A 25,974-nucleotide genomic window follows, 5' to 3' on the forward strand; every position below is an offset into this window, starting at 1 on the left:
AATTCTTTTGTATACTGCGACCAATCGCGACCAATCTAAACCACGCTTATTGAAAAAACTGTAATCAATGCTTGCTCTTGATATTGTTTGTTGTAAAGTGTACACTGTACAGCATTAAAGAATCTGAGTATCTAGCCACCAACTTCGACTGAAAGGGGACATTAAAAGCACAGGGGCCATACTTTCAAAACTCGCTAAGTGAACGTAAATTCTTACGCTCTATTTTCTTGTCCATGATTGGTGGATTTGGCATGAATGGCCGTCAATGATTGGCTGATGAACTTACGATGTCTTAACTTTTTTTGAAAGTTTAGGCCCAGGTGAATAATTATATCTCAACGCCAGAGTTCTTATACTCACAAAGTTTAAATCAAAGCAAAATTTATTTTATAAATATTTGATAAAATTTGCTTGTGTAATTCTGTACTTTCGAAGCCTGGTACCGTGTATACGTGTAAATGATTTTAAAGCGCGTATCCATGTTAATTATCGTGCCTGGATATTATCTGGGTCTGAAAATATTTTATTATTGGATAAATGTAAGTAATTTAAAACTCGGAAGAATGAACTTTTTTCCAATTCGTTCTTTTTTCATATTTTCCGTTAAAAACTCACGTTCAATTTACACTCTTGAAGATGGCAATATAGAGTCTACCCCAATTCCGTCTTGAGGGTCTTCAATAATTTGATCTGGGTTGGCTTGATTTGATCACGGCTTACGTACATGACTATATGTATTCTAACTCATCAATGACCCATTTATCTCTTGTCCTGTATAACAGGGATCTTACCTTTCTATAATAACAAATTCTCTTCATGCATTTTTCCCCAACATCCAGCTGCAACATTCTCGGTCGCGACGTCGCGCTATTCAATTATTCGTGCGACCGCCTCAATCAACGATTTCATGGTGCTATTTCGTTTCAGCTTTACAAGTTCATAACTTTGAAATATAAGCAGAGTGTTATATATGACTACACATATAACTACAAATATAAGTTATATACTGCGTATACTGTGTTATATGTGTATTTATATTTGTGTTCATTTAAATTGCCATTGTTTTTCGCATACAAATTCCAATTAATTTATTCGTCGAGTAAATATGTTTAGAGCAGCTAAAATATATTAAACAACGGGAGAAAGAGGAAATTTTCAGTTAAGCATTCATAAATGCAGGAAGACAAGCATATATACCAGATGCTCAACTGTGATCGATTTGAATATTAATCATGCTTAAAACATTGTTCATTTCTAATCATAATATTAATTTCTTAAGCAATTGATACCTTTTTATCGTTATTTAATTGTGGGTATTAATTGAAACTAAAGAAAATGTACGGTGGTTTAACTCCTTCGCTGTCTAAATCATACGAAGTCTTCGCCAGCGTTACTTTTGATTTATACAATCCATGTTGGATGACACTTCTTCTCACTGGGGCAAGAGTTCACAACCTTTATTTAATGAAAACAATAGCCTCGTATAATTCCACTCTTATTGTGTTTGATCAGGCAATACTTTTGGGCGATCTCAACAATAGGATTTTTTATATTTTATTTTTCAGCAGAGTCGACTCCATAGCCATTATCTGAGTGATTTTTATTATCATTCAATACATTCAATTTTAATTATCATTCGTTAGGGAGATTTATTATTCAACGTGCTTTTCCGCTCCTCCAAGCCCAAGTGTCGCGTGTACAAGCGAGTTTCCATAATTGCTTCATTACTGAGAATCTGATCTCAAATTGTGTATGACATTTTTTGGATCATGTAAGAGTAATTTTGCATAATTCAAAGCTCAGAATTTCTAGCGATTATTTTCTTGTTTCTTCGTCAACGCAATAATAAGAAAACTCTGATGGTCGAGTTCTCATTGAGAGTCATTACGGCAGATGCAGTATCCGATAAACGTGAAACAGACAGCACAAGTCTTGATAATTACTGGTTACTTTGCAACAGTGCAAGGTATTTTTCATCCAACCATCACCTTGTGCGCGATCCAGTACCACCACTCGGTACCATTATGCAGCAGCTGCGCATCACCGCAGGCACATATTAGCCGCTGATATTTAGTATTAAGAAATTCTCACATTTTTTTTACGCTTGTACATAGTTTTTGTCAAAGTTTTGTACGTATCAAGATGGTGACATGTGGCAACGGTTACATACCGTGCCACATTTTCTTGTTCTTGGTTGTAGAATCATTTTTTAGCTAAAAAATAACGAAATGAAAGACGTCCGTGACCTCGCAAGCGAAAGTGTACCTCAGCTTAGGAACCAACGTTTTACAAACCCCTCATGGTTACAAACCCCCACACGGTTCGTAACAGTTAGAATATCACGAAAATTGTACATATACTGCAGCCTTAGATTATGACCAAAATTCTGTAACGTTTCTCGACAAAACAACAACTACAGTATTGTATTAATTTGCATTTATAAAATTTCATCAAGTTGATCCCGCTCTAATCGATCCCGTGTGCCACCACGACGCGACGTCACTTCCCTGCTGATAAAATGAAAATTGTACTTCAGCACAGAAAATGAAACAATATTATTCGACAAAATAAATACTCTCATGTCAAACGTATCATGATGTTATTTGATGTTGAATTAAGCTTTAACGCAGAAATCGCTACTTAATATGTGTAGGCACTTGTATGATCTACCCTAATTGTTCGGACAACAAAGCCATCTCGAAGATTTCTAATCAAGTTTTCAGCGGCATCAAAGTGGCGATATGGCCATCTGATCCTTCCCAAGAAACTTCGGGATCGCCGCAAAGTCGAACTTCAGGTCAAAGTTACGCCGATAGCATCAGCCTGGCGCACGAACGGGTCTGGCTGGGAAGTGCCTGATGTGCATTAGCCTGGCGCACGAATGGGCCTTGCTAGGAAGTTTCTGATGTGCATTAGCCTGGCGCACGAATGGGCCTTGCTGGGAAATGTCTGATGCTTTGAAGCATTTGAATTCCTGGCACAGTTTTTGCAGCCTGCGTACTTTCTCTTTTCCGAGAAAAATCTGTCATGGCCAATTCTCTATTGAAAGATGTAAGGTGGCAGATTATATTGCAAAAATTATTATTAAAAGGAGTTAAATTAAGATAAGATAAGGAAAACTTTATGACCTGAAAGAGAAAAACTGAGTACGGAAACCAAAGTCGTACAATTGAAAGTAAAACTAAATTTAATATACTTCAACAAACTCTTACTGCTAAACTCGTGCATCACACTCACGGTCATATAGTTATGGAGTAAATATTAATCATTAATTATCTTAAAATTTAATTTTCTATAATGGCTCCTCAATCAAAATGTAATCAACTTAATCCACAAGTTTCGACTCTTTTATTAGGAGAGAAAAATTAGATTGTTCATTGTTATTTTCCTAATTAGAGTTCGTAAATATTGTTATTGGGTATATATTATATACATATTTTTTTCATTAGTAATGATCATAATTCGTTTAGTGTCCATGACAAATAGAAATACTTGGTACGGTGCATAACGTACAGGGATACTTGGCACTGTTTTTGACACACCAGTATACTTGGTACTTTAATGCACAGGACAGTGTCTCTTAATTGGTACTTCACTGCTCATGACAAAACGGTATTCTTGGCACATCACTGCAGAAATTTGAAAAAAAATTAGCAACATCGAATCGTCATTCTCTTTTAAAGTAAGATCGAATGATTTAATTACAGCGGTTAAATTTTTCGAGAAATAGAATGGTCAAGTTTATATTACTGCGAGAGAATTAGAGTGAGATATCAAAGGCTCAAGTTTTTATTACCGTGAGAGAATTACAGCTATATTGTGATATCAAAGGCTCAAGTTTGTATAACTGCTATAATTTGAAGATATATCAGTCGATCGGTGCGGATTTGAACACGACTAAGAACCATTAAGATAAACTAATGTGTGAACGCGGAATTAACACATCTTATTTAAATTATCATTATTATTATTACATTAAAGCTTATCAGAGTGAGTAAGGAAGTTGCAATTGTGCAGTTGTTGGAAAATGCCGAAAGGATGTTTATAGGAAACTAAACTAATGAAGAAAGAAAAAAACAATTCCAGAAACACACCTCTGACACTCATCAACGGAATTCCGTTTTTATATTCAAAAGGAAAATTGTAAGAATTCGCTCAAAAATATCATACATGCGAAGTAAATGGGCATACCACGCTAAAAAATGTTTTGATTGTTCGCTTCATTTATGTTCTTTTAATTTCCTCTAAATTGTTCTCTTCATTTTTAGCTTCTTTCTGATATTGGGATGAATTGTATTTTGCCAGCTGACCTAAAATTGATATCATCAAGAGTAATTAAAAAAGTGATAATTTCAATCATTGCAAATTATTTACATCATAAAAGTAATTTATATATCCTAAAAATTTTCATTGATTTTATTTACTTTAAGACGTTTTATCTGATAGATTTATTATTTTTAAGGCATACCAAATTAAAATCAATATATTGTTCCATTATTCAGCGTGGCTCACAAAAACTTACTATTTCAAAATTCACAAAACGGCAGTTGATAAAGGTTGAGAACTTTAAATTCAAAACGGCAGTTGATAAAGGTTGAGAACTTTAAATTTAAATGAGAACTTTATTCTGCCGAGAGGATGATTATTTTTACCGCATTTTCTCATTTATAGAAAAAATGCACTATTGTGCTCGTCATGTCCGTCTGTCTGTCCGTGACTTTATGTTTTCGTCGACGAGAAAATGCGCTCTCTGTAACTCACTGCAGCGAGTACTGAGTTATATTTTTTTGTACAACTGGCACTGAAGTCACGAACATGCAGCAGACAAGAGATCATTGCACCTCTGCGGTCGCGGTTCACTTCTGTAATAAACCTGCCAAGTCCTTCATCCTCACCAGACAGTGGTGCATCGTGCGATTTTTTCCTAGTTAGTAATTTAAAAACTATAGAAATATGATGTTAATTATATAAAACTATATGCATATGATGTTAATTGGCATGAGACGATACGATTACTTTTGCTTTCGAATTTAATTTCTGTCTCCAATAATAAAACGAAAAATTTGCGTCGGGTTAATTTGATTATGATTAGAACTAAAATTTGCTCATAGAGTAAAATACTGCTAATTAACTGCATGGTGGATGAAATAAGGATATTAATTTACTCAATGGAAAAACTTGTAATTCAACTTGTTGCCTTAATTTTTCTAGGTTTGATATCATGCTTTGCTTCCAATTTCATTCATGTTTTCATAGCCTATGGTCTTATGTCTTGCTGTATGTTCAATGATGTGGCGGGGAAAGCCGTCTGTTATACCTGCGAGGTGAAACTCTTCTTCATAAATTTCACGACCAAGCGTTTTTTTAGAGGAATTTAATCCGTTTTCACAGGAATGTTTCATTAAAGCCTTTTGCCGGCCTGAAACTCCCCATCATCACAATGCACACGCAGCGTACTTCTATGCAAATTGATTTGCAGGGAATTCCGACCACTTTTATTCTGGATTTTCTACTAACTTTTAATGCGGTCACGAGGCCACAGAAAAAGTAGGTTCAAACTCACACGTATTTTATTCAGGTCAAAATATACAGATGTATCTGCAGCGGGAATTCACACGTGCACCAAAAGAACATATATCAAAACAAACTTAAAATTTCGTTTAGATTGTGATTATTTCAATGAAAACTCCGACATGAGCTACTTCTAGTGATGCTTGTTGAGAACGGAGGTATAATGTCCTTACATGACAAACATTATCATGAAACAAAACTGCCGTCAAATTATTCATAAAAATGGAAGTTTACTCAAATTCTGTTGAAACATGACCAGTTAAGAGTGCAATTAGTAGCAAGTGTTTTATGACATTTCCTTAAGATTCAAGGCCTCTGCCTTTTTCCTCGACAACCATTTGTTGAGGCTACAGCTTACGTAAAGCCTTATAATTTTCAAGTCAACAAAGTTTCTTTGCTTAAAATTCTTGGGGCTTAGTAGCATAAAAGACATAAGCACCGGAGCAGCAATAAAAGCCCGAGCCTCAAATACTCACAGGAAAAAAATGGAACATATCCTGAGTTTGGATAATTTTTGTCAGGTAATAAGTAAAGTAAAATTCAAAGCATTCTTATGCCTCGAAATTTGTTTGGTAGATGAATTGATTTTTTGTTGATTACGTCTAAGAAGCTATCAATCATATTACGATGATTAGTGATTATATCTATGCATCAGTTATGTTACAGCATATCATCACATTTCACGTTAATTAACATCTGATCATATTATATACCCTGTTGGAATACTGCCATTCACTTTGCAGGAATATACTGTCATTCACTTCCGTCGTCGCACTTCTACGGCCCGACCACAAAAAATATTAGGGATGAAGTTAGACAAAGTTAGTTTGTTATTAAAATATCACTCGCGAAAGTTAAGGCACAAAATGTAATTCACGGAGAATGTAGGTAGAACATACCGAGTAGTCTTCGGAGTATTTAGATAGAAGTTGACACGATATATTTTGTAATTGTTTGAGCTTGATTATGTTCAAATTGTATCGATGATGAGAATGGATGGCCATTAAATTTAAATCGCAACTTGACCGGAACTCAGAAGTAAGCCGTGGACTGTCTCTTGATAAGTGTCCTGATCTCTTGGTCAGAGGGTGCAGGTTCAATGTGTTTTAAAAATGTTTTGCTTGCTCACTGAAAGAAACACGTTGCGCGGCGTAAGTTAGGCATGCGTGACGTGTTTATTAATTAAAATACAGGTATGTCCATGTTTAGTCTTTTATTACATCCATACTGTAATCTATGCATTAGTATGATATGCAAGTATTTATTTGCACAACCGTTATTTTCCAGTTGAGCATTTTACTTTTGCCAAACTTCAACGTATGCGAGATAATACAATCTGCGAGCAGGAACGATAAGGCTGCGTTTTATTTCTTAAAATGAAAGAAACGGCCGTATGAATGAAGGCACTACGAATACTGCCCTAATTTCAGGCCCACATGCAGCCGACTGGCATAGAAACGCTGCGTAGGCATCGCACCGAAGCTGCTCACTGCCGCTGCTGTCGAAAGTCGAGAGGACGCTCGGCTGAGGCGGTGATGCAGCACCATCGAGAGGTCCTGATATGGCGACAAAACGGTCTTTCCGACACGACCGCTCCACCGCTGCAGCCCTCTAATTTTAAGGAATATCAGCTTCATCTAAGTTACTACCAACTTACTTAATATCCATAGCTCCCCTTTAGCTAAGGAACATCAGCGTCATGAGGCCCTCTTTAGCTAAGGAAAATTAGCGTCATGAGGCCCTCTTTAGCTAAAGAACATCAGCGTCATGAGGCCCTCTTTAGCTAAGGAACATCAGCGTCTAAGGGCCCTCTTTAGCTAAGGAACATCAGCGTCTAAGGGCCCTGTTTAGCTAAGGAACATCAGCGTCTAAGGGCCCTCTTTAGCTAAGGAAAATTAGCGTCATGAGGCCCTCTTTTGCTAAAGAACATCAGCGTCATGAGGCCCTCTTTAGCTAAGGAACATCAGCGTCATGAGGCCCTCTTTAGCTAAGGAACATCAGCGTCTAAGGGCCCTGTTTAGCTAAGGAACATCAGCGTCTAAGGGCCCTGTTTAGCTAAGGAACATCAGCGTCTAAGGGCCCTGTTTAGCTAAGGAACATCAGAGCGTAGAGGTGTCTCACAAAAATGTTCACGAATTTAATGGATAAAAGCAGTACTTGCCTTGAGAGAAACGGAGGGCATGTCGAAGTATACTAAATTACTTTATTTATTAAAACTTGATTGGAGAAAATTTTTTATTACTCTTTTAGATTTATTTTTGCTTTTTTACTTAGAATCAACAAATAAAAACGAACGAGAGAGAAATTTCCCCTGAAAAAATTGTTTTGCTTCTCAGTTTTTAGATACGTGCAATCAAGTGGCTATTTCACAAATTTTTAAAGACTAATTGTTCGAAGAGAAAACTAAATTTACCTAAATAAGAAAGGAATATACAAGTAAATAAAAACAAAAAAGTTTGGGAAATTTTTGTTGAACACCATATATAATAATATAGTTAAGGGCATCAACGTTTATCAAATGTTCGCCAGCTTTATAGCTGACGAACATGAAATGGCTCTCGTAGCAACTGGATCTTGATTAGTACAATGGAGCTCAAAACACGAAACTAAGATGTGTCCTCTCTCTGAATCACGTTTTTGTCTAATTAAATAGCCATCATTCCAATCCGCAGAGGTTGAATGATTTTTTTTCGTTCCCCCCAAATCATTATCATACCAGTCAGTTCGAAAGAAGCCTAATTCACAATTTCAACAATTTCAATAGTGTAAATGTTTTCATACACTAATTTACTCCTAAATTTTAATTCAGTGTCAAAATGAGTCTTTATTTGAGCAGAACTAAACAAGAAATCCTCATTATTACTCGACAAATTTTTGTTAAGCCAACTTATCGATTTATCGTCAGTAAATAATTTGCCAAGCTACATTTGAAATTCAAAGTTAGTGTGCAGACCATTTGCGATGGTTTGTTAGTTGTTTCTGGGCCACATCTTCAACATGACCCCTCGCTTGGGCCTCAAGATGATCTCGCCCATCATCCGCAGCTCATGCGGGCGATGAAGGCTCTTGATGGTGAACCGTCGCAGCACGCTCGCCAGTATCACCTTTTCCTCCATCAGTGCAAACTTCTGGCCTGCATAAGAAACGTTTCTGTATAAGCAACTCATTTTCGAATGAATTAATGATAAAAACAGTCGACATGTAATGATCATTATCGTCAAGTGGAATGCGAGTGATTGGAATGAACCTGGACTAAAAAATAAACCTAATTTTGTTATTGAGCCGATCGGCATGGCTGAGTGTCAGAGAAAAGTTCATAACAGAGATGACGCCAGCCGCTGATAAACAATAATAATTGCCTTTGAAAACAGAAATGATTCAGAGCATTGATAAGCAGTAATAATTACCTTTGAAAACAGAGATGATTCAGAGCATTGATGAGCAGTAATAATTACCTTTGAAAACAGAGATGATTCAGAGTATTGATGAACAGTAATAATTACCTTAGAGAACAGAGATGACGCCAGTCACTTATAAACAGAAAAAATAACCGTTGAGAACAGAGATGATTCAGAGCACTAATGAACAGTAATGGATGTACAGTTAGGAATGACATGATGCGGAACATGGAAGAAGAGTTAAAATGGCGTGCGATGTAGTGCGTACGTACCGATGCAGTTGCGAGGGCCGGCGCTGAAAGGCACGTAGGCATAAGGATGCCTCTTGGCAATCTGCTCTGGAAGGAACCTGTCAGGGTCGAAAGTTTCAGGGTCTGGGAACTGCTCTGGGTCACGATGCAGGAGGTAAATGAAGATCATCAAGTTGGTTCCCGCAGGAATAAGTTTTCCATCTGAAAATTAAAAATAAAAACAATAAAATGTTGTAGATACATACTGGAATATTAAGAGGGAACCAATTATTTCGCGAATTTTTAATTCAAAAAGAACAATCATTGATAACTCATAGTCGTATGCAACAAGTCAGTGTTTAGAAAAATCCCTTAAAAAGCTGTGGCCTTTTCTCAGTTTTATTACTCTTATAGTGCCCAGTGAACTTTAAAATTTTCAACGGTTAGTTTATTTGAGTGACAGGATTTTCCATTCAGTATTCCATTGCGAAATGATATTTTAATAGTAATGAATCTCATAAGTTTTTCACTTGCTATTAATCTTATGTGTGACGTGCCCTCTAAATTCATTTGAGCCAGACGCCACGATAAATGCTTCGTAGAATAATAATAATAATAACAATAACAACAACATTAATAATAATAATGATATAATAATATTAATAATATTAATAATAATAATAATAATAATCATCATCATAATTATATTAATAAAGAAAAATAATAAGATTAATAATAATAAGTTACTATAGCAACTTGGTCCCACCGATGACAAGGTCCTGAGCGCTGACTCGCCCGATGATCGGCACAGAAGGGTACAGCCTGAGCGCCTCCTTCACGCAGCGCTCCAGGTACTTGAGCTGCGTGAGATGCTCGCTGCTGATGAACTCGTCGTCACCCAACACCGCGTCAAGCTCTTCGTGAACTTTTGCCTGCATCAAGTTCCATGCATCAGTCATCCTCGTTTATATATTTTGCTTCTTATTGAGACTCTTGTAGACTTTCGGTGATATATTTTCAACCAGACTGCTGGATAATTTGTTTACTTGCAGGAAAGTACATTTTTATCACCTCATGTAGCTGGGGAATTTTACCAAGATGCTTTTTTGGAATCAATCCCCTGCTTGTTAGGGTCTAGTAATTCCATATATTCATGGAATGCTATATAATTATAACATTCACAAAAATATTTTGATACTTTGATATGTCCCGATAATTTGAAGATATTGAGCGACATTATGCCTCGCAGATCCACAACTCAAAGCTCATTTTCTATGATAAATTTTAAATTTTATTAAATGTATTTCTATAAATGTGTAGCTATTCTCTTGTTCTCATCCAAATGTGGCAATATGAGGTTGAGGGCTGAAGTTCCTGCCCTCACCCGAGGGCCACCTCAGCAGTTCCTGCCCTCACCCGAGGGCCACCTAAGCAGTTCATGTCCTCACCCGAGGGCCGCCCCAGCAGTTCATGCCCTCACCCGAGGGCCACTTCAGCAGTTCTTGCTTTCACCCGAGGGCCACCTCAGCAGTTCATGTCCTCACCCGAGGGCCACCTCAGCAGTTCATATCCTCACCCGAGGGCCACCTCAGCAGTTCATGTCCTCACCCGAGGGCCACCTCAGCAGTTCATGTCCTCACCCGAGGGCCACCTCCGCAGTTCTTGCCCTCACCCGAAGGCCACCTCATGCTCAACAGCTACCCATCACTCACCAAGACCTGCGGATGGGGGACCTACCAAGACCTGCGGATGAGGGACCTACCAAGACCTGCGGATGGGGGACCTACCAAGACCTGCGGATGAGGGACCTACCAAGACCTGCGGATGACTCCCCAGCAGGTAGAGGGTCATGTTGACGGCGGTGGCGGTGGTGTCGTGTCCCTCGAACATGAACGTGTCCACCTCCTCACGGATGTCCTCATCACTCAAGTCCACGCCCTCGGCCGAGTATTTCAACAGCAGGTCTAGGAACGGCAGGCGCTCCTTGGTGCCTGTTAGGACGGCAGGTGATCCGTTCAAGTATTTCAAACGATGATAATTAAAACGATTAAAAATTATTGATACAAAATTTGTGCTGTTGAGTTGTCTATCAATGAATTGAAAGTAAAAATACCAAAAAATTATGGTGTGTGCAATCGTAAGGACGATATGAACAGACAAAAGAAATACGAAACACCAGTAATGTAGCGGGCCAGCCTTGGCCGCGCTATTAGTTTTCTTCAGCCGCCGCACCTCTCTTACGGAGACTGAAATGAAAAAGTATGCGTAGATAGTTATCGCGGGAAGCAGTGGATTTCTAATAGGCACCGACCTTTGCCTGACCTACCGCGCTTTTTAATGACTGTAAATATCTGTATTAATGTCCTTATAATGTCTGTATTTGTTAACCTATATGCATTTAGTGATAGTCCTATGTCGTGAATGCGGATTTTCTATGAAATTTAAGTAAACCTTAAGGCCTTTGAAAGTTTTCTGATCCAATTTTGATTCATCCTCGTACGTTAGAGCCCGCTTGCAGAGACCCAGTAACTTTGAGTATGGAGCGTAGTTCTCCCGCTACAGTATGTGATCGTGACAATATAGATAATATTTTCAATGATAATTAAATTTATTAATTAGCGACGATTAGAGTACGAATATTCATAGTAATAAGTTCGTGGCTGCACGCTCTAAAAATGGCTGCCAGCGAGCTCTGCAGTGACTGTAAAGTACATTTCGCGATGGTTATCGGCTGAATTTGATGCGAACCCACTCCCAATCTCGACACAAACTCGTGGCCGCGTCGCGAATGCCACCCTTACCCTCCCCTGCGCTCGTTTCTTCGGAATACCACTGACCCCAACTTATTATTTAAAGTAGTGCTTACTTCAATGTTAATTCTATACATTTCAAATTAATTAAAAATGCTACAAAGTATATCAGTAAATTTGTAATGCATAGAGCATACTTATCTGTCTCTATAGTTTAGAAAGTTTTAAGCACCAGTTTTAAGCCAAGGAATTTTGAATACCGTCATATTTCGCCTACCATTCTGATAAACACATTCGGCCTCATGAATATCCAACATAACTTCACGTTCCCGTCATCCAACATAACATCACGTTAACGTCATGATGTCATCCAACATAACATCACATTTATCTCGTCTGTTTGACTGACATCACATTTATCTCGTCTGGGATGATGATGGGATTCAGGGGATTCAGCATGAAGTTGATTCATGATGATGAATCAGGATGGTGGGTGGGATTCAGGATGGAGTTAGTGGGATGGCAGGATTTTAAAATTGCAAGTATTATCTAAACCGGACAACTCTGAGTTACCTTTACTCTTCTGTTATCTACTTGTGGAAGATTGCTTCAGTATATGTTTGTTTGAGCTTGACACTAAATATTTAGGGATTATCCGATTCAGTATTTCGATCATGTCGGGAAATGCTAGCATCTGGAAATTCAATTTCAGTCAGAGAATCATTAAGCATTACAAAATAAGAGAAGGAAATGAATTCGAATAAGAATTCATTTATGTTTTAATTTCTCACATTTAATTTCTATTCTATTCAAAATTTTATTTTTATTCAAATATTCAAATTTCATCTAAAATGGAAATTTGAATTAAATGGGATTTTAAATTCAAATTAATATGCATATTTTAAATGCATTCTTAACGTGTGTATCATTTTAAGATTTTGTTAATTTAAATATGTTCGAGATAACGATAGTTTCATGTTGTAACGATTGTCTATTTCGGGCAACGCCCAGCAGTGTTGCTTGTAATGTTTTATGTTTGCTGCAAAGTAATAGAGTTATCAGTGCATGGACCGCGCGCATCACATTGACAAGAAATTCACTGGTCCACAAGATGTAGCATTAATCAAGCGATATTTAATCTCCATGAGCCGGACAGACGTGGTGCATTAACGAGCGCTGGCAAGTGTAGACGTGCGTCTTCTACGACGATAAGCCCGTGCTTATCTAGCGTCGTAGAGGACGATGATGTCACGGACGAGTGAGCTCATCGTGTTGAAAGGAAGCTTGGTCCTGGCATGAACTGCTCAAGCTTAGTACGCAGTTGGTGAATGACATTTAAGCGTCTACGGCCCAATGAAGATTCCATTTATTTCCCTTTATCGCATTAGCATTGTTTGATAGTATCAGATAGTATCAGATTAAAACTGGTAAATTTAAAAGGTGGCAATTGAGTATCATAACAAAATTAGTTTCCCGAAAAAAATGTACTGTCTTTTTATGATACTACCAATATGAAAGGTATAAATTAGATATGAAATGTCAATAAATTCTCGCCTTCTGGAGCGGAGTTGTCGCTTTTACTGGAAGCCGCGTAGAGGCGGCGACGTTCGCGAATAGTTGTCAAAGAGACGCCGTGTAAAATCTTAAGGCATCTGTCGTGCTCTTTGCCGTCTCCCACGAGGCGGAAAAGCCAGTCCCACTGTTGCCAAAGTTTCTTCTGACGATCTTGAGCAATACTGGAAATCCTGTAGTAGATTTAAAAGTTTCTTTAATCTGTCCATGAAATTGTTACTTCAGGTGAGAGCCTTATTGATGGTACAGCAGTCAAGCTAAACCTTTCAAACCTTCATTGCGCATAGAAGTGCGCCGTGAATGCCAATTTCTACAATATTAACGTAAAACGATGCGATATTTCATTATGCGACCTCTTGGACAGTCCCTCTGATCATCGAGACCTTCTCTGGCTCAATTAACTGTCAGTTCCACGACACAAATACATTGAATGGACAGTTCCATGACACATATATAAAAAATGGCCAGTTCCATAACACAAATACATCAGACGAACAGTTCCATGATACATTTAAATAATATACGTTTAAAAATTACTTTTTAAAGACAACACTTCTAAAGAATCCAGTGTCTCCAATGTTACATATGTACAATAAATTTCTAATTTTATTCTCGAATATTAAAAAATTAGTTTTTAATTTTTTTTAATATATGCAATTTTTTTCGAAATTATTTATTCTGTCAATTGATTCATGCATTGCCTCCGATTTCACACAAGTATGCAAAATTTCAGATCAATTGGACAGGTAAAATTGTGTCAAATATCAACTATAAGATTTGTAGCTGACAAAATTATTTTTTCAATTTTTTAATATTGAATTTTTTTTTACTTCTCAAAATTATTCATTTTGTTAATTGATTCATGCATTGTCTCCAACTTTACGCAAGTGTGCAAAATTTTAGATCGATTGGATAAGTAGAAGTGTGTTAAATTTTGATTATAAGATTTGTGGCAGACAAACGAACAACAAGAAGTGAAGTTAAAGAGAAGTGTTGTAATAATATACGTGTAAAAATTACTTTTTAAAGACAACACTTCTAAAGAATCCAGTGTTTCCAATGTTACAGATGTACAATGAATTTCGAACTTTATTTTCGAATATTAAAAGATTAATTTTTCAATTTTTTTAATATATAATTTTTTTTCAAAATTATTTATTTTGTTTATTGATTCATGCATTGCCTCCAACTTCATACAAGCGTGCAAAATTTCATATCTACTGGACAGGTAAAAGTGTGTCAAATATCAATTATAAGATTTGTAGCTGATAAAATTATTTTTTCAGTTTCTTTAATACTGAAGGAAAAAAATTTTTTATTCCTAAAATTATTTATTTTGTCATTTGATTCATGCATTGTCTCCAACTTTACGCAAGTGTGCAAAATTTCAGATCGATAGGATAAGTAGAAGTGTATTAAATTTCGATTACAAGATTTGTAGCAGACAGACAGACAAACAGACAAACAAGAAGTGAAGTTAAAGAGAAGTGTTGTAAAAAGACGATCATATCCGTGACAAAAATACATTGGACGGCCAGTTCCATGACACAAATAAATAGGACGGCCAGTTCAATGACACAAATACATAGGACGGCCAGTTCCATGACACAAATACATAGGACGGCCTGTTCCATGACACAAATACATAGGACAGCCAGTTCCATAACTCAAATACATAGGAAGGCCAGTTCCATGACACAAATATATTGGACGATCAGTTCCATGACACAAATATATTGGACCGCCAGTTCCATGACACAAATACATTGTACGGCCAGTTCCATGACACAAATATATTGGACAGCCAGTTCCATAACTCAAATACACAGGAAGGCAAGTTCCATGACACAAATATATTGGACGACCAGTTCCATGACACAAATATATTGGACGGCCAGTTCCATGACACAAATACGTCGGACGGCCAGTTCCATACACAAATACATAGGACGGCCTGTTCTTTGCCAGAATGACTTACTTGTGGACCGCCTCCACGTACGGGATTTCGGATTGCCGCTGCACGTCCATGCTGAGACCCATCGTGGTTTCTATATGATACGTTTCTTCCATTAGTCCAATAATCTTCATCAAATACGCTTACACTTACGGAAAATGTCTGAGATCAGACTCAGAGAATCTCATTAGATACAGCTAATGAGTAAACGATTTTTGTTCACTAATTAATAATAAATCAACAGAAGCTATAAGTGGTAACATGCGATTTTCTTGAAAAATTTTACTCACCCATGATTGTATCCAGGGTGCACATTGTAACCATGTTGAAGATATCGAACGCTTCTCCGGTTGCCTTTTCTGCAAGTTTACTGACTAATATTGCCGATTTTTGGTTGAAAACTTCGACAAAATCTTCCAAAATTTTGAAATGGAATGCGGGGGTTAACATCTTTCGACGGCCAAACCATTTCGCCCCTTGACAATGAAGAATTAAATTAGAAGTTTAATTTACCCTCGAAACTTATTTTTAATATTAATTTAATGAATAACCGAGAAGAATTAATTTGCAATAATTAACAATAGCATACAAATTAAAGATACAATAAATTCGTGAGTTGAATTATTATTAATATAATAATATTCATATTATTTCCAAGTTAGAACTATAACTGCGTTTATAGATAATAATCACTTTGGCATATAATAATCACTTTGGCAGGTGGATTAAATGATATCGTAAAATCTCGACGGAAAATTCTAACCTGTCGAGATGAGAAGACCTCGCCCCAGCCACGGCAGCAGATAATCATAATCGGAACTTTTTGTGAGAGCTTTATTTCCGCTAAGCAGCACCTGCAAAAGTTCACATTTTCAATGGCGCTCAGAGATGAAGGCAGCTTACCAGCCGATAAATTTTCGGGCGTTACACTCGATCTGTCAATTGTAGAACCCACGTGAACAGAGCTTAATGAATGACAAAAGAATTTCCTTAAATTAAGCCCTCATGAGGGGATGAATGGCCTGATCGTTCAATTGTCTAATGGAAACGTTTGCCAAAACTCACTTTTGCAGTGCATGTTGGAAGGAAAACGTCTGTCATTGAACCGTATTAAATCATATTGTTAAAGATGTTACTCTGATGCTCCCTAATTAAGTTAAAGGTCTCTGTCTACGAAACATATATTTTTAGTGGAAATTATTTTATAATGCAATCACAATCAGAATATTTTACAACAACATGAAAATTTAATGGTCATAAGTTCTATTAAAGATCATTCACATAAAATTAAAAAAAAACTGGATTAACGATCAGATGTTCTTATGTAATTTTCTGTTATGCCCAGCTCCCCCTTTACCTCTACATAGCACGCGCTGTGCAGAACCACGTACGGCATTTAATCAGTTCTGCACAGCTCTCTCCTTACCTCTGCACACGGCGCGCTGTGCAGAACCACGTACAGCATTAATCAGTTCTGCACAGCACTCCCCTTACCTCTACACATGGTGCGCTGTACATGGTGCGCTGTGCAGAACCACGTACAGCATTAATCAGTTCTGCACAGCACTCCCCTTACCTCTACACATGGTGCGCTGTGCAGAACCACGTACGGCTTGAACTTCGTCATCCAAAACCTGGTCATGGGCGAGTCCTTACGACACATCGAGATCATGACGCCTAGTATTTCTGAAGGGATAAATTTCATTTGAATTTAATCACTTCTTTCCTAATGCCATCATTTACTAAAAAAGTGTTTAAGATCAACGCTGTATAATTTCATGTTTTTGGTAAACATTTTTATAAAGTTTTTGTTGCTGGTTGTACTTGAAACACTGATCTTAATTACTGCACTGTGACTGGCTGTTACAAGTATAAAAAATGAGAATACTGCACATAAATTCCATCTGATTATGCATTCATATATATAGTGTCAATCATCGTTGAATTAACCTTTAGCTTTTACTCATAATCGGGCCCAAAAGTTTCTTTTAGATTATAATTAATATACATAATTCTAAAAAATTATACGAAAACCATATAAACAAATAACAAAATTAAATTAATGGTAAAAAAAGTAATAATTAAATTAATTAATATTGAATAAATTTTGGTTTATTTTTTTTTTGCCTTGCCACAGCAAACCTCACCGTCGGGAGGGACAAGAAAATCCAGCGCGTTGCCCAGTATGGGGAGCTCCTTGGGGCCTTTAATGCTGTCCAGCGCACGCACCTGCCATAGTAATATTTTGAAATAATTGTCTGAAATTGCACAATTTACATCATTCTAGAAATACACTTTATTAATAAATATTATAGTAATTTCAAGAACTCGTAATAACTTAATTATTCATTTAAGGTTTTTATTCATGCCATCAAATGGCTGAATTAACAACAAAAAGTGTCAAAATTGTTTTCCTCCTCAGGCGTGAAAAAATATTCTACTTACAACAAACACCATTTATTGGCCAGGAGTAATCTGTTATCAGTGATAAGATACATCCTATCGACAACAACATAAACATCTTCAATATTGTCCAGAAATATTTCAAGAAACGATGCACAGTCTAAAAAATAAACAAGCCTGTAACATACAGCCCAAACTCAACCAAAACTTACTTTCACTTTTATAACTAACATTTTGATTATCATTGACGAGATTGCAACATTTTGTTCGTCAGTTCTTTCATCAGTACATTCATTATTAAATTCATCAAAAATAAAAGCTTTATTGCGAGTGTATAAGTAAATATTAACAAATATTTAAGTGTTTGCGAAGCGACACACTCACCGAGGCACTCCATTTCATGATCTTCATGGCCACCCAGACCAGCAGCACTGTGAGAATAAACGGCGCCAAGAGCCCCATAATCTGTGAATATTTCTTATTTCGTATTTCCTTACTGTAAATTGAATCAAAATTACGATGAATATTGATAAGATATCCACGTTGATTGTTAATTAGTTCCTATTATTGTAGGTTGATTAGTAGCAATCTCAAGACGTTCTCTGTATCTTGCACAATCGGATCAACTGGTTGCCTTCAAGGTTAATTAAATTAGCGTACTTTTAACCTTGAAAATATCCCCATAAAAATGTTTATTCCTCATCCATCCTCGACAAGATGTGAATAAAGGCAAATTTAATAGAATAACTACGTGTATGTGAGACTCCCAGGTTAGTTTACCGATCCCTGGTGCAGACCAATCGACCTGAAGTTGTTGATCCTGACTGAATTTGATGACACGTGCAACCCTCACTAATTTTGATGACTTTTATGGACCAATAACACGTCTTTATTTTACAGTGATTCGACAAGTATTTCAACTCTATGGAGCACATGCGAAGATCAGTGATTTTCTATTAAATTAGAGTGATTGGTCAGTAACATTCAAATACATGAACTAAATTTTAACTTTCTGAATTGAAAAACTACCCACGTAGACTCAATAAATCAATATAAGTGATCAGAAAAGTTTTCGTGTTAAAACAGTCACGATTCCTCAGTTTATAAAAAGTAAATATTCTAGAACGAGTTCCACAGAGAAGCATTAAAACCTACGCAAGAATGGTGCCACAACTGCGCCATAAAATCTGTTACGTGGATTGAAAGTTTTTCCATCCAGCTTACAGCTTGCATCGAGACTGCAACAGTCGGGCTTAATTTTAGATATGAACGAGGTTGTTTTTACGAGGTAAGTATAAAATATAAGAAATTAATATGTAAAAAATGGAAATTGAACGAAATAGACGTGTTGAGATGCAAAAAAAAGAAAAATTTATCTGTCAGATCGAGACTTGCAATGACGTTAGAATGACGTTGATGGCCAGGAGAAAATATGTTAGGAATAAAATTTAAATACATGTTCCGAAAATATAAATGCTTTTATTGACTCTATAATCCCTAACAAAATTTAGAGTCGCCCCAGCTTCTGGTCAAATCAGACGTTGCCGCGTCTGAAAATTTTCACTGGGATGGCTGTAGAGTACCGACACTCAACGAGGATGTGCACAGGTAAAACTCCCAGTATTTAATGAGAAGAAGAGCTAGAAATGCGCGATTGCAACCTCGTTATCACTGTATTTTCTGAGGTACGCGATACATGTGAGATAAGGTTGCGTTCAAGGTTAATGAGTTGCATATCTGACAACAACAACTGATCTTGCATCTCATGCCACATTCTTGGCATCTCTTCGTTTAATGTGAGCAGCAAGTTATAAATAGGAAATTATCGTTCTTGTTATAATTTAAATTATTATTATTTGATTTGTTAAGATGAATAATTCTGATAACGTAATGATAACAATTATTATCCAAAAAGAAGGTACATCAATGACAGAATATTGGAGGTTCACGTTTGCTAGTCCGACGCATTATCTGCAAGGATAAAAAGTAACGAAATGCCCAGCTGTTGTTATATGATTGCAGTTTAGTACTCAGCGCTTTTTGCAGCTATCAACCTTTTTCATTTAGAATTCCTTGCGGCACTGCATGCAAAGGATTTGCTTCCTTACAGATAGAGGATATAACCCTGCAAACCCAGGTAGGTGGCAGCGGCTGAGAAACTGAAGGAAATCAGCAGCTCGGTGACAGGCGGCCGTGGCTACCTGCAAGACGTGCCTGCAGCTCCTGCCATCCCCGAAGAAGCAGCAGAGGTTCTTCAAATACAGTGGCTCTTAACTGTTCGCTTAATGCGATCTTGTGCTCGAAATAATTTATTATTTCAAGCAGCGAAAATCACCATAGAAGGTGCATGAAGGTGTCTCCAATTTAGAAAAGCTATAAATAAAGATTTTGCTTAAAAAATTCAAATTTGCATACAAATTAGGGGTGGATAGGAATTGCTAATGAGTTGATAAAAAGTGAGACAATAATTAGCTCAAAATTTTACGAATCACAAATGTTTATTTACTTCATATACGCGAGGAAAAGCTGATATATCCGATTTTGCCATATTCCAACACTGTAGGTATCGTTGATACGCTATCAAAAAATCCCATATATATTCGTAAAACTGAGCTTCATTAAATCAGACTTCATCAAATAAACCTTTGTAAAAGTTGATTGTTTTGGTGCTTGTTTGTTTGAAACCTGGTACAGTAATTGTATTGGGGGCTATTCGAGCTCTTATAAACATTTTATTTTCAGTATGGGAATCACGTGGCAATAAATACGTATATAATGGTGGAAGTAAAGGAATACAATAGTGAAAGATGGGCACCATTTTGTTATTAGCAAATTGAATATATTAATAATAAAATTACATTAAAACTACAAACGACAATTGAATGGAAATCGGGCAAGGTTTGCAAATGGTTTTTCTCCTAGTAAAGTAGATTTAATTTGAATTAAAAAACCGGATTCAGAATAATTGGATTAGGAGGCTGAGATTCTAAAACTACCTACTAACATTGACGTGGGCTAAAATTCCAAAACTACCACTGTCTCTACTTACACTCCTATACCTTCGTAAGTAATTTATATTATTCACATATTTTTTGATTAATGTGGCTGAGCAGCTGCGGTTAGTGCCCTCATGGCTTCTTGGGACTGGACAACCTTTTGATTTTCTTGAGTTGACACCTATTCCTTTTCTGCCGTTTCTGGCGAAAATCCGCCGTTTCAAAAAGGCTAAAATCCGTATAAACATAGATTGAATTGAACTCGGTGAATTCACTTATTATTCTAGCAGCCTTAAAGCACATGCACCACAGGTGGCAGCGGCTTTCGATCGCTGCCTTTAGAATGCCGTTTTACCCACAGAGACGTTGAGAGCATTACCACAACAATCAGTAACATATCAACAACAATAACTACACAAGTTATTTTACTATTCTTCTTCTACTATTGCCGATAAGATGTGCTACCATGCCACACGCTGCAATGTCGGAGGCCTAAGGTGCTTGTACACGGGGACAGTACTGGCGGCAAGTAGATCAGTAAAATGTCAAATGTCTGCCGCTTGGTGTCTAACCAGCAAGTAAGCTTAGACACGTGGCAAGTTTAAGGTGCCGCCGTGCCGGTATCTAGTCGTTACCGGCACGGCGACACCTTAACTTGTCTCGTGTCTATATAAGCTTACTTGCGGGATAGACACCAAGCGGCAGACATTTGACATTTTACTGATCTACTTGCCGCTAGTACTGTCCCCGTGTACAAGCACCTTTAGTTTAGTCGGAGAGTACCAACCTTCGCTGTAAGCTCGTGTCTGTGTCGCGCTTATAGCAGAGTCCATTTCTTACCCGGCCATCAGGTAGGGCTCCTAAACGTCGGCCGACAACTGCGGTGCCTCCTTAATGAGGTCGGATCAGCCCTTTTAGGTCTCCACCGTGTGCACCACCTTCATCGCTCTGCACCTTCATTGCTCTGCACCTTCATTGCTCTGCACCTTCATTGCTCTACACCTTCATTGCTCTGCACCTTCATTGCTCTGCACCTTCATTGCTCTGCACCTTCATTGCTCTGCACCTTCATTGCTCTGCACCTTCATTGCTCTGCACCTACGTATATGTGCAGAGCAATAGTTATGTACAATATTACATACATATTGTTATACACAAGTAATTTTTTGTGTATCATGCACTTATTTCACCAAAATTTCAGTTTTCAATGCTTCCTGTAACTTGAAAATGAATGTTGTCACATTCAAAATGTCGTTAGTAAATTAAAATCACTTCTTTTAACCTGTATTTTGATCAATCAACATCTTTTAAAGAATTGTTCGACCCTGAAAATTTAAAACTTATAAACAAAAAGTATGTAAAAATTATAAATTTTATAAAAATAATTATCTGGTCATTGACCGCCTTTATATAAACAAGCTAATTTTGCCTTCTAATACTAATTTCTACATTCATTTCTGTGCGCCTTCATATATTGCAGGTTTTATTGAAGGCCAGAGAGTATTTCGTATTGACAATTTCCTTATTGTTTTTCTCTATTCGGCGAATTAAGTTTTTGATAGGACTTGAAAATTCAAATATAAGGTTTCCAAGGGACATTTTATTATAATTTATGCGACGTTTCGAATGCACATTCATTATCAGGTAGGGGAAGAGTTTTGCAACAAAAAACTTTTCCCATACATAAATACTCTCCGGTTTTCAATGAAACCTGCATTAAAGACCAACTTCTGTTGAACTGCGGACCATTCTGCCGAATGGACTTTAGTTGCTGTGCGACTGCTGATATTTATTTTGAAGAATTAAGCTGCTGTTTATCACCTTGTGCATTCATTTAATAAATAGTGTTTATTCGGTATATATTTATGTTTTTTCGAGGCATGGTTGCAGCATTAGTATAATGATCGAAGTAAATTTGAGTCGTCGTATTTGAACATCACATAGCATGAAAAGCAATAGCCTCTACGAATTTCCTAAAAACACATATTCTACCATTTCTCTAACAACATTAAGCGCACTCTGAATCTCACGTTTGTCTAATCAGCACTCATATATCCCCAAACACCTCATACCCTCTCAAAAAGCTACCTATCTAAACATAAAAATTCCAAAACCAAGCATTACCATTCATTGCAGACACCCACTGCATAGTATGACTGTAGACCTAAATTAATTATTATAAATAAGTAGCGATATAAATGATTCGTTCAGGAATGATTATTGAATTAAATTTAGGTTCCAAGGTGAACGTCACCATTGAACACAACTTCGTTAACGTTGTTTTTGTTAACTAACTCTTGGCATATCTGATTTATTGTGCAATAAACTCCTAAAAGAGTAAACTCTCGGGTACAGGAATTGCTATTTTGATCATGTCTAATAACTTGAATTAATTTTAATGTTTATAATTGTTCATTGCATTTGTATTTTTAATTTGGAAATAATTTTTACAAAAATTTAACACTGGGACTGAAGAAATCATTAAAAAACGTTCTGCTTTCTGATTCCTAAGCCAAAGCTTTGTATGCTCAAAAACTTCTTACCCTCTTTACGACTTCACATCATCAAAAACGTGCACTACGTGATTATTGCGAGATCCATGCCATAAACACAGTCCTCCATCAACCAGCGCGAAAAAATATGGTCCACAATTAAAACCTTCGACCCCCAGCAGATCAACCAACTTTTATTCCCTCCAAAAAATTATATTCACCAAACTACTAGTATCAGGTCCCCCATGCCTACCCTTGTACAGCATACACGTATACACAACCACTAATTACCCCCACACCCCAACCACACACATAAGTGGCAATCTGCACTTGTCTTCAGTTACAGAATGGACGCGCCCAGCTGTAACCTAACAAAATTAGGAGAGCGCTATTGGCTTCAGCCGAATAGTCATTACACTCGGCGCAAAGTTATTCTATGCCTGCTTGGCCACCCGATCGAAATCAGTTTCTGGTCAGAATCTCTTGTCTGACTTTATGGTCGCTTGAGATTGTGACATGGGTTGGCCGAGCCGAGTCATACCGAGCTAGCAAAGGGCTGCCCAGAGGCTGCCCTTCGAAATCTGAGCCGAAGCGGACATAAAGAAGCTGATTTACGTGCGATCCGATTCCAAGGCAGGGTAATGGAATCGGGTAATGCAGGGTAATGCTAATGCAGGGTAGCTCACGCCTCTAAATTTTGTTAAGGAAATAGTTGTCCCGATTACGACTGCGGACCGACGAAATTCACCGATGAGAGCAACTTACGGTAAAGACGAGACTGATGATCTAACGAAAACCCACAACTTACTTCCCAGACCTACCTCCTGGGTCTCGAACAACTCAAGCATAGCATTCACCTTATCATCGTAATCGTCGTCACCGTTATCGTGTAGTCATCTTCACCATCATCACCATATCATCGTAATCACCCTCACCATTATCCCCCATCATATTGTTAGGGAATAGTATAAATTTATCCATATTTCTCGGTAACAATTATTCCGTTTTCATTAGACTTATCCGTTCCGCAATTTAGGTTCTGCATACTTTCATATCTTATTTATTCATGTTTTAGGTAACCACTGGTAAGAACTACAGGGGCACAACGCAATTTTACAGACATGTTGTACTAAATATATATGAATACTCAGTGTTTTATCAGAACGGGAACCCTTTCATGACCTTTTGAGATAGTGATAAAGTAGTAGTCCCCCAGCAATATCATACTTTGTGAAATATTCATTCAAAACAATAGAAATCAAAGGGAAAACAATGAGACGGCTGTAAATATAGCGTATCGACATCTCCATATTGCAAAATACTTAAATATGCAAATACTGCATATATCGAACTACAATTAACCCTTCCGTCTCACCGTGTAAACCATCAATTAGCCATGATAGGATCCTCCTCTCCCCAATCCCAACCAAATCCCCCACACTTACAATCAAGCAATGGACTATGTTATTTATTTTATTTATGCGATATTCACCTTTTTCTTTTCCTGTCTTTCTCAATTTATCCTTCCTAATTATGACCATTCTGGCCCTTTTCCCCACTTTTCTACTGTAAACGCACGACAAGATACACGTGCAGGATGAAACATGCTGCACTTAATATTCGTCACTTGAAAATGAACGCCATTCCTGCAAATGCATGAAGAGCGTTATCCGTAATTTTCTACCCTTTTCATTTCTCATTCATCCTTCTGGCCACTATGTATTGTATTTTAAACATTAAATTCATATCCTCCTCTATGTATCGTTTATGCACAAAATGCACACGAGACAAAAAAGACTTGAGGTGATGAATGAAAATTCTCTCAAATTTCATTTAACACCCCAACTATGAAAATAATGGGCATTGTTACTCTTTTCCTAAATTTATAAGTAAGTGAGTTATTATTTCCCACTCGCAGGACTGCCCTGAGTCACACATGCGGTTCACGGTTGTTCACTCATTGATGATGTGACCGACAGCGTACGTGTCAATCCCCTGTAAAGCAAAGTACACAAACATATTCTAGTTCTCACAGAAAGAATGACCATGAGGTTGACTACCATATCCGGGGGTTCAAAAAGCACGTGATGTGCGATAAAAGTAACTTTTTGGTTTGTTGATGTAATTTTGGTCAGTTGATGTAAGTTTGGTCACTTGACATAAGTTTGGTCAGTTGATGTAAGTTTGGTCAGTTGATGTAAGTTTGGTCAGTAGATGTAAGTTTGGTCAGTTGATGTAAGTTTGGTCAGTTGATGTAAGTTTGGTCATTTGATATGTAAGTTTGGTCAGTTGATGTAAGTTTAGTCAGTTGATATAAGTTTGGTTAGTTGATATAAGGTTGGTCAGTTGATGTAAGTTTGGTCAGTTTATGTAAGCTTGGTCAGTGGATGTAAGTTTGGTCAGTTGATGTAAGTTTGGCCAGTTGATGAATGACCTCATTTCTTTGAAGGCTCGCCAGTCATTGGGAAAACCTGGTGAGTTCAATAACTGAAGGACTGCATTTTAAAGATTGTTCGCCTTTTACCCTTCACACAGGAGCTGCATTACGCGTCGCCGCTACCGTCGGGCCTTATCTCGCGAGCCATGTCCGGCCAGGGGCGTGCATGTG

The 25,974-nt window shown here is 37.3% G+C and overlaps 1 protein-coding gene across 1 annotated transcript; it reads right to left on the reverse strand.

The window, feature by feature from the left end:
• Positions 1-8,022: 8,022 nt before the first annotated feature.
• On the reverse strand, positions 8,023-18,375 carry LOC108666898 (cytochrome P450 4c3). Its single transcript, XM_018153850.2, has 11 exons — positions 18,263-18,375; positions 17,623-17,704; positions 17,052-17,161; positions 16,239-16,329; positions 15,766-15,951; positions 15,500-15,569; positions 13,504-13,694; positions 11,012-11,190; positions 9,966-10,131; positions 9,242-9,421; positions 8,023-8,704 (listed from the first exon to the last, which is right to left on the reverse strand). The coding sequence occupies exons 1-11, from the start codon at positions 18,338-18,340 to the stop codon at positions 8,541-8,543; spliced, it is 1,497 nt and encodes a 498-aa protein (XP_018009339.1). The 5' UTR covers positions 18,341-18,375; the 3' UTR covers positions 8,023-8,540.
• Between the last annotated feature and the right edge of the window lie 7,599 nt (positions 18,376-25,974).

This window comes from Hyalella azteca, unplaced genomic scaffold (assembly GCF_000764305.2).
Source record: "Hyalella azteca isolate HAZT.00-mixed unplaced genomic scaffold, Hazt_2.0.2 contig13460, whole genome shotgun sequence".
Lineage (NCBI taxonomy): Eukaryota > Metazoa > Arthropoda > Malacostraca > Amphipoda > Hyalellidae > Hyalella > Hyalella azteca.

Coding starts and splice junctions, on each gene's coding strand:
- LOC108666898 (XM_018153850.2), bottom strand. CDS start 18,340: ATGGGGCTCTTGGCGCCGTTTATTCTCACAGTGCTGCTGGTCTGGGTG. Junction 15,570..15,765: donor CACCCTGGATACAATCATGG/GTGAGTAAAATT, acceptor CGTATCATATAG/AAACCACGATGGGTCTCAGC. Junction 13,695..15,499: donor TACGTGGAGGCGGTCCACAA/GTAAGTCATTCT, acceptor AATCTACTACAG/GATTTCCAGTATTGCTCAAG.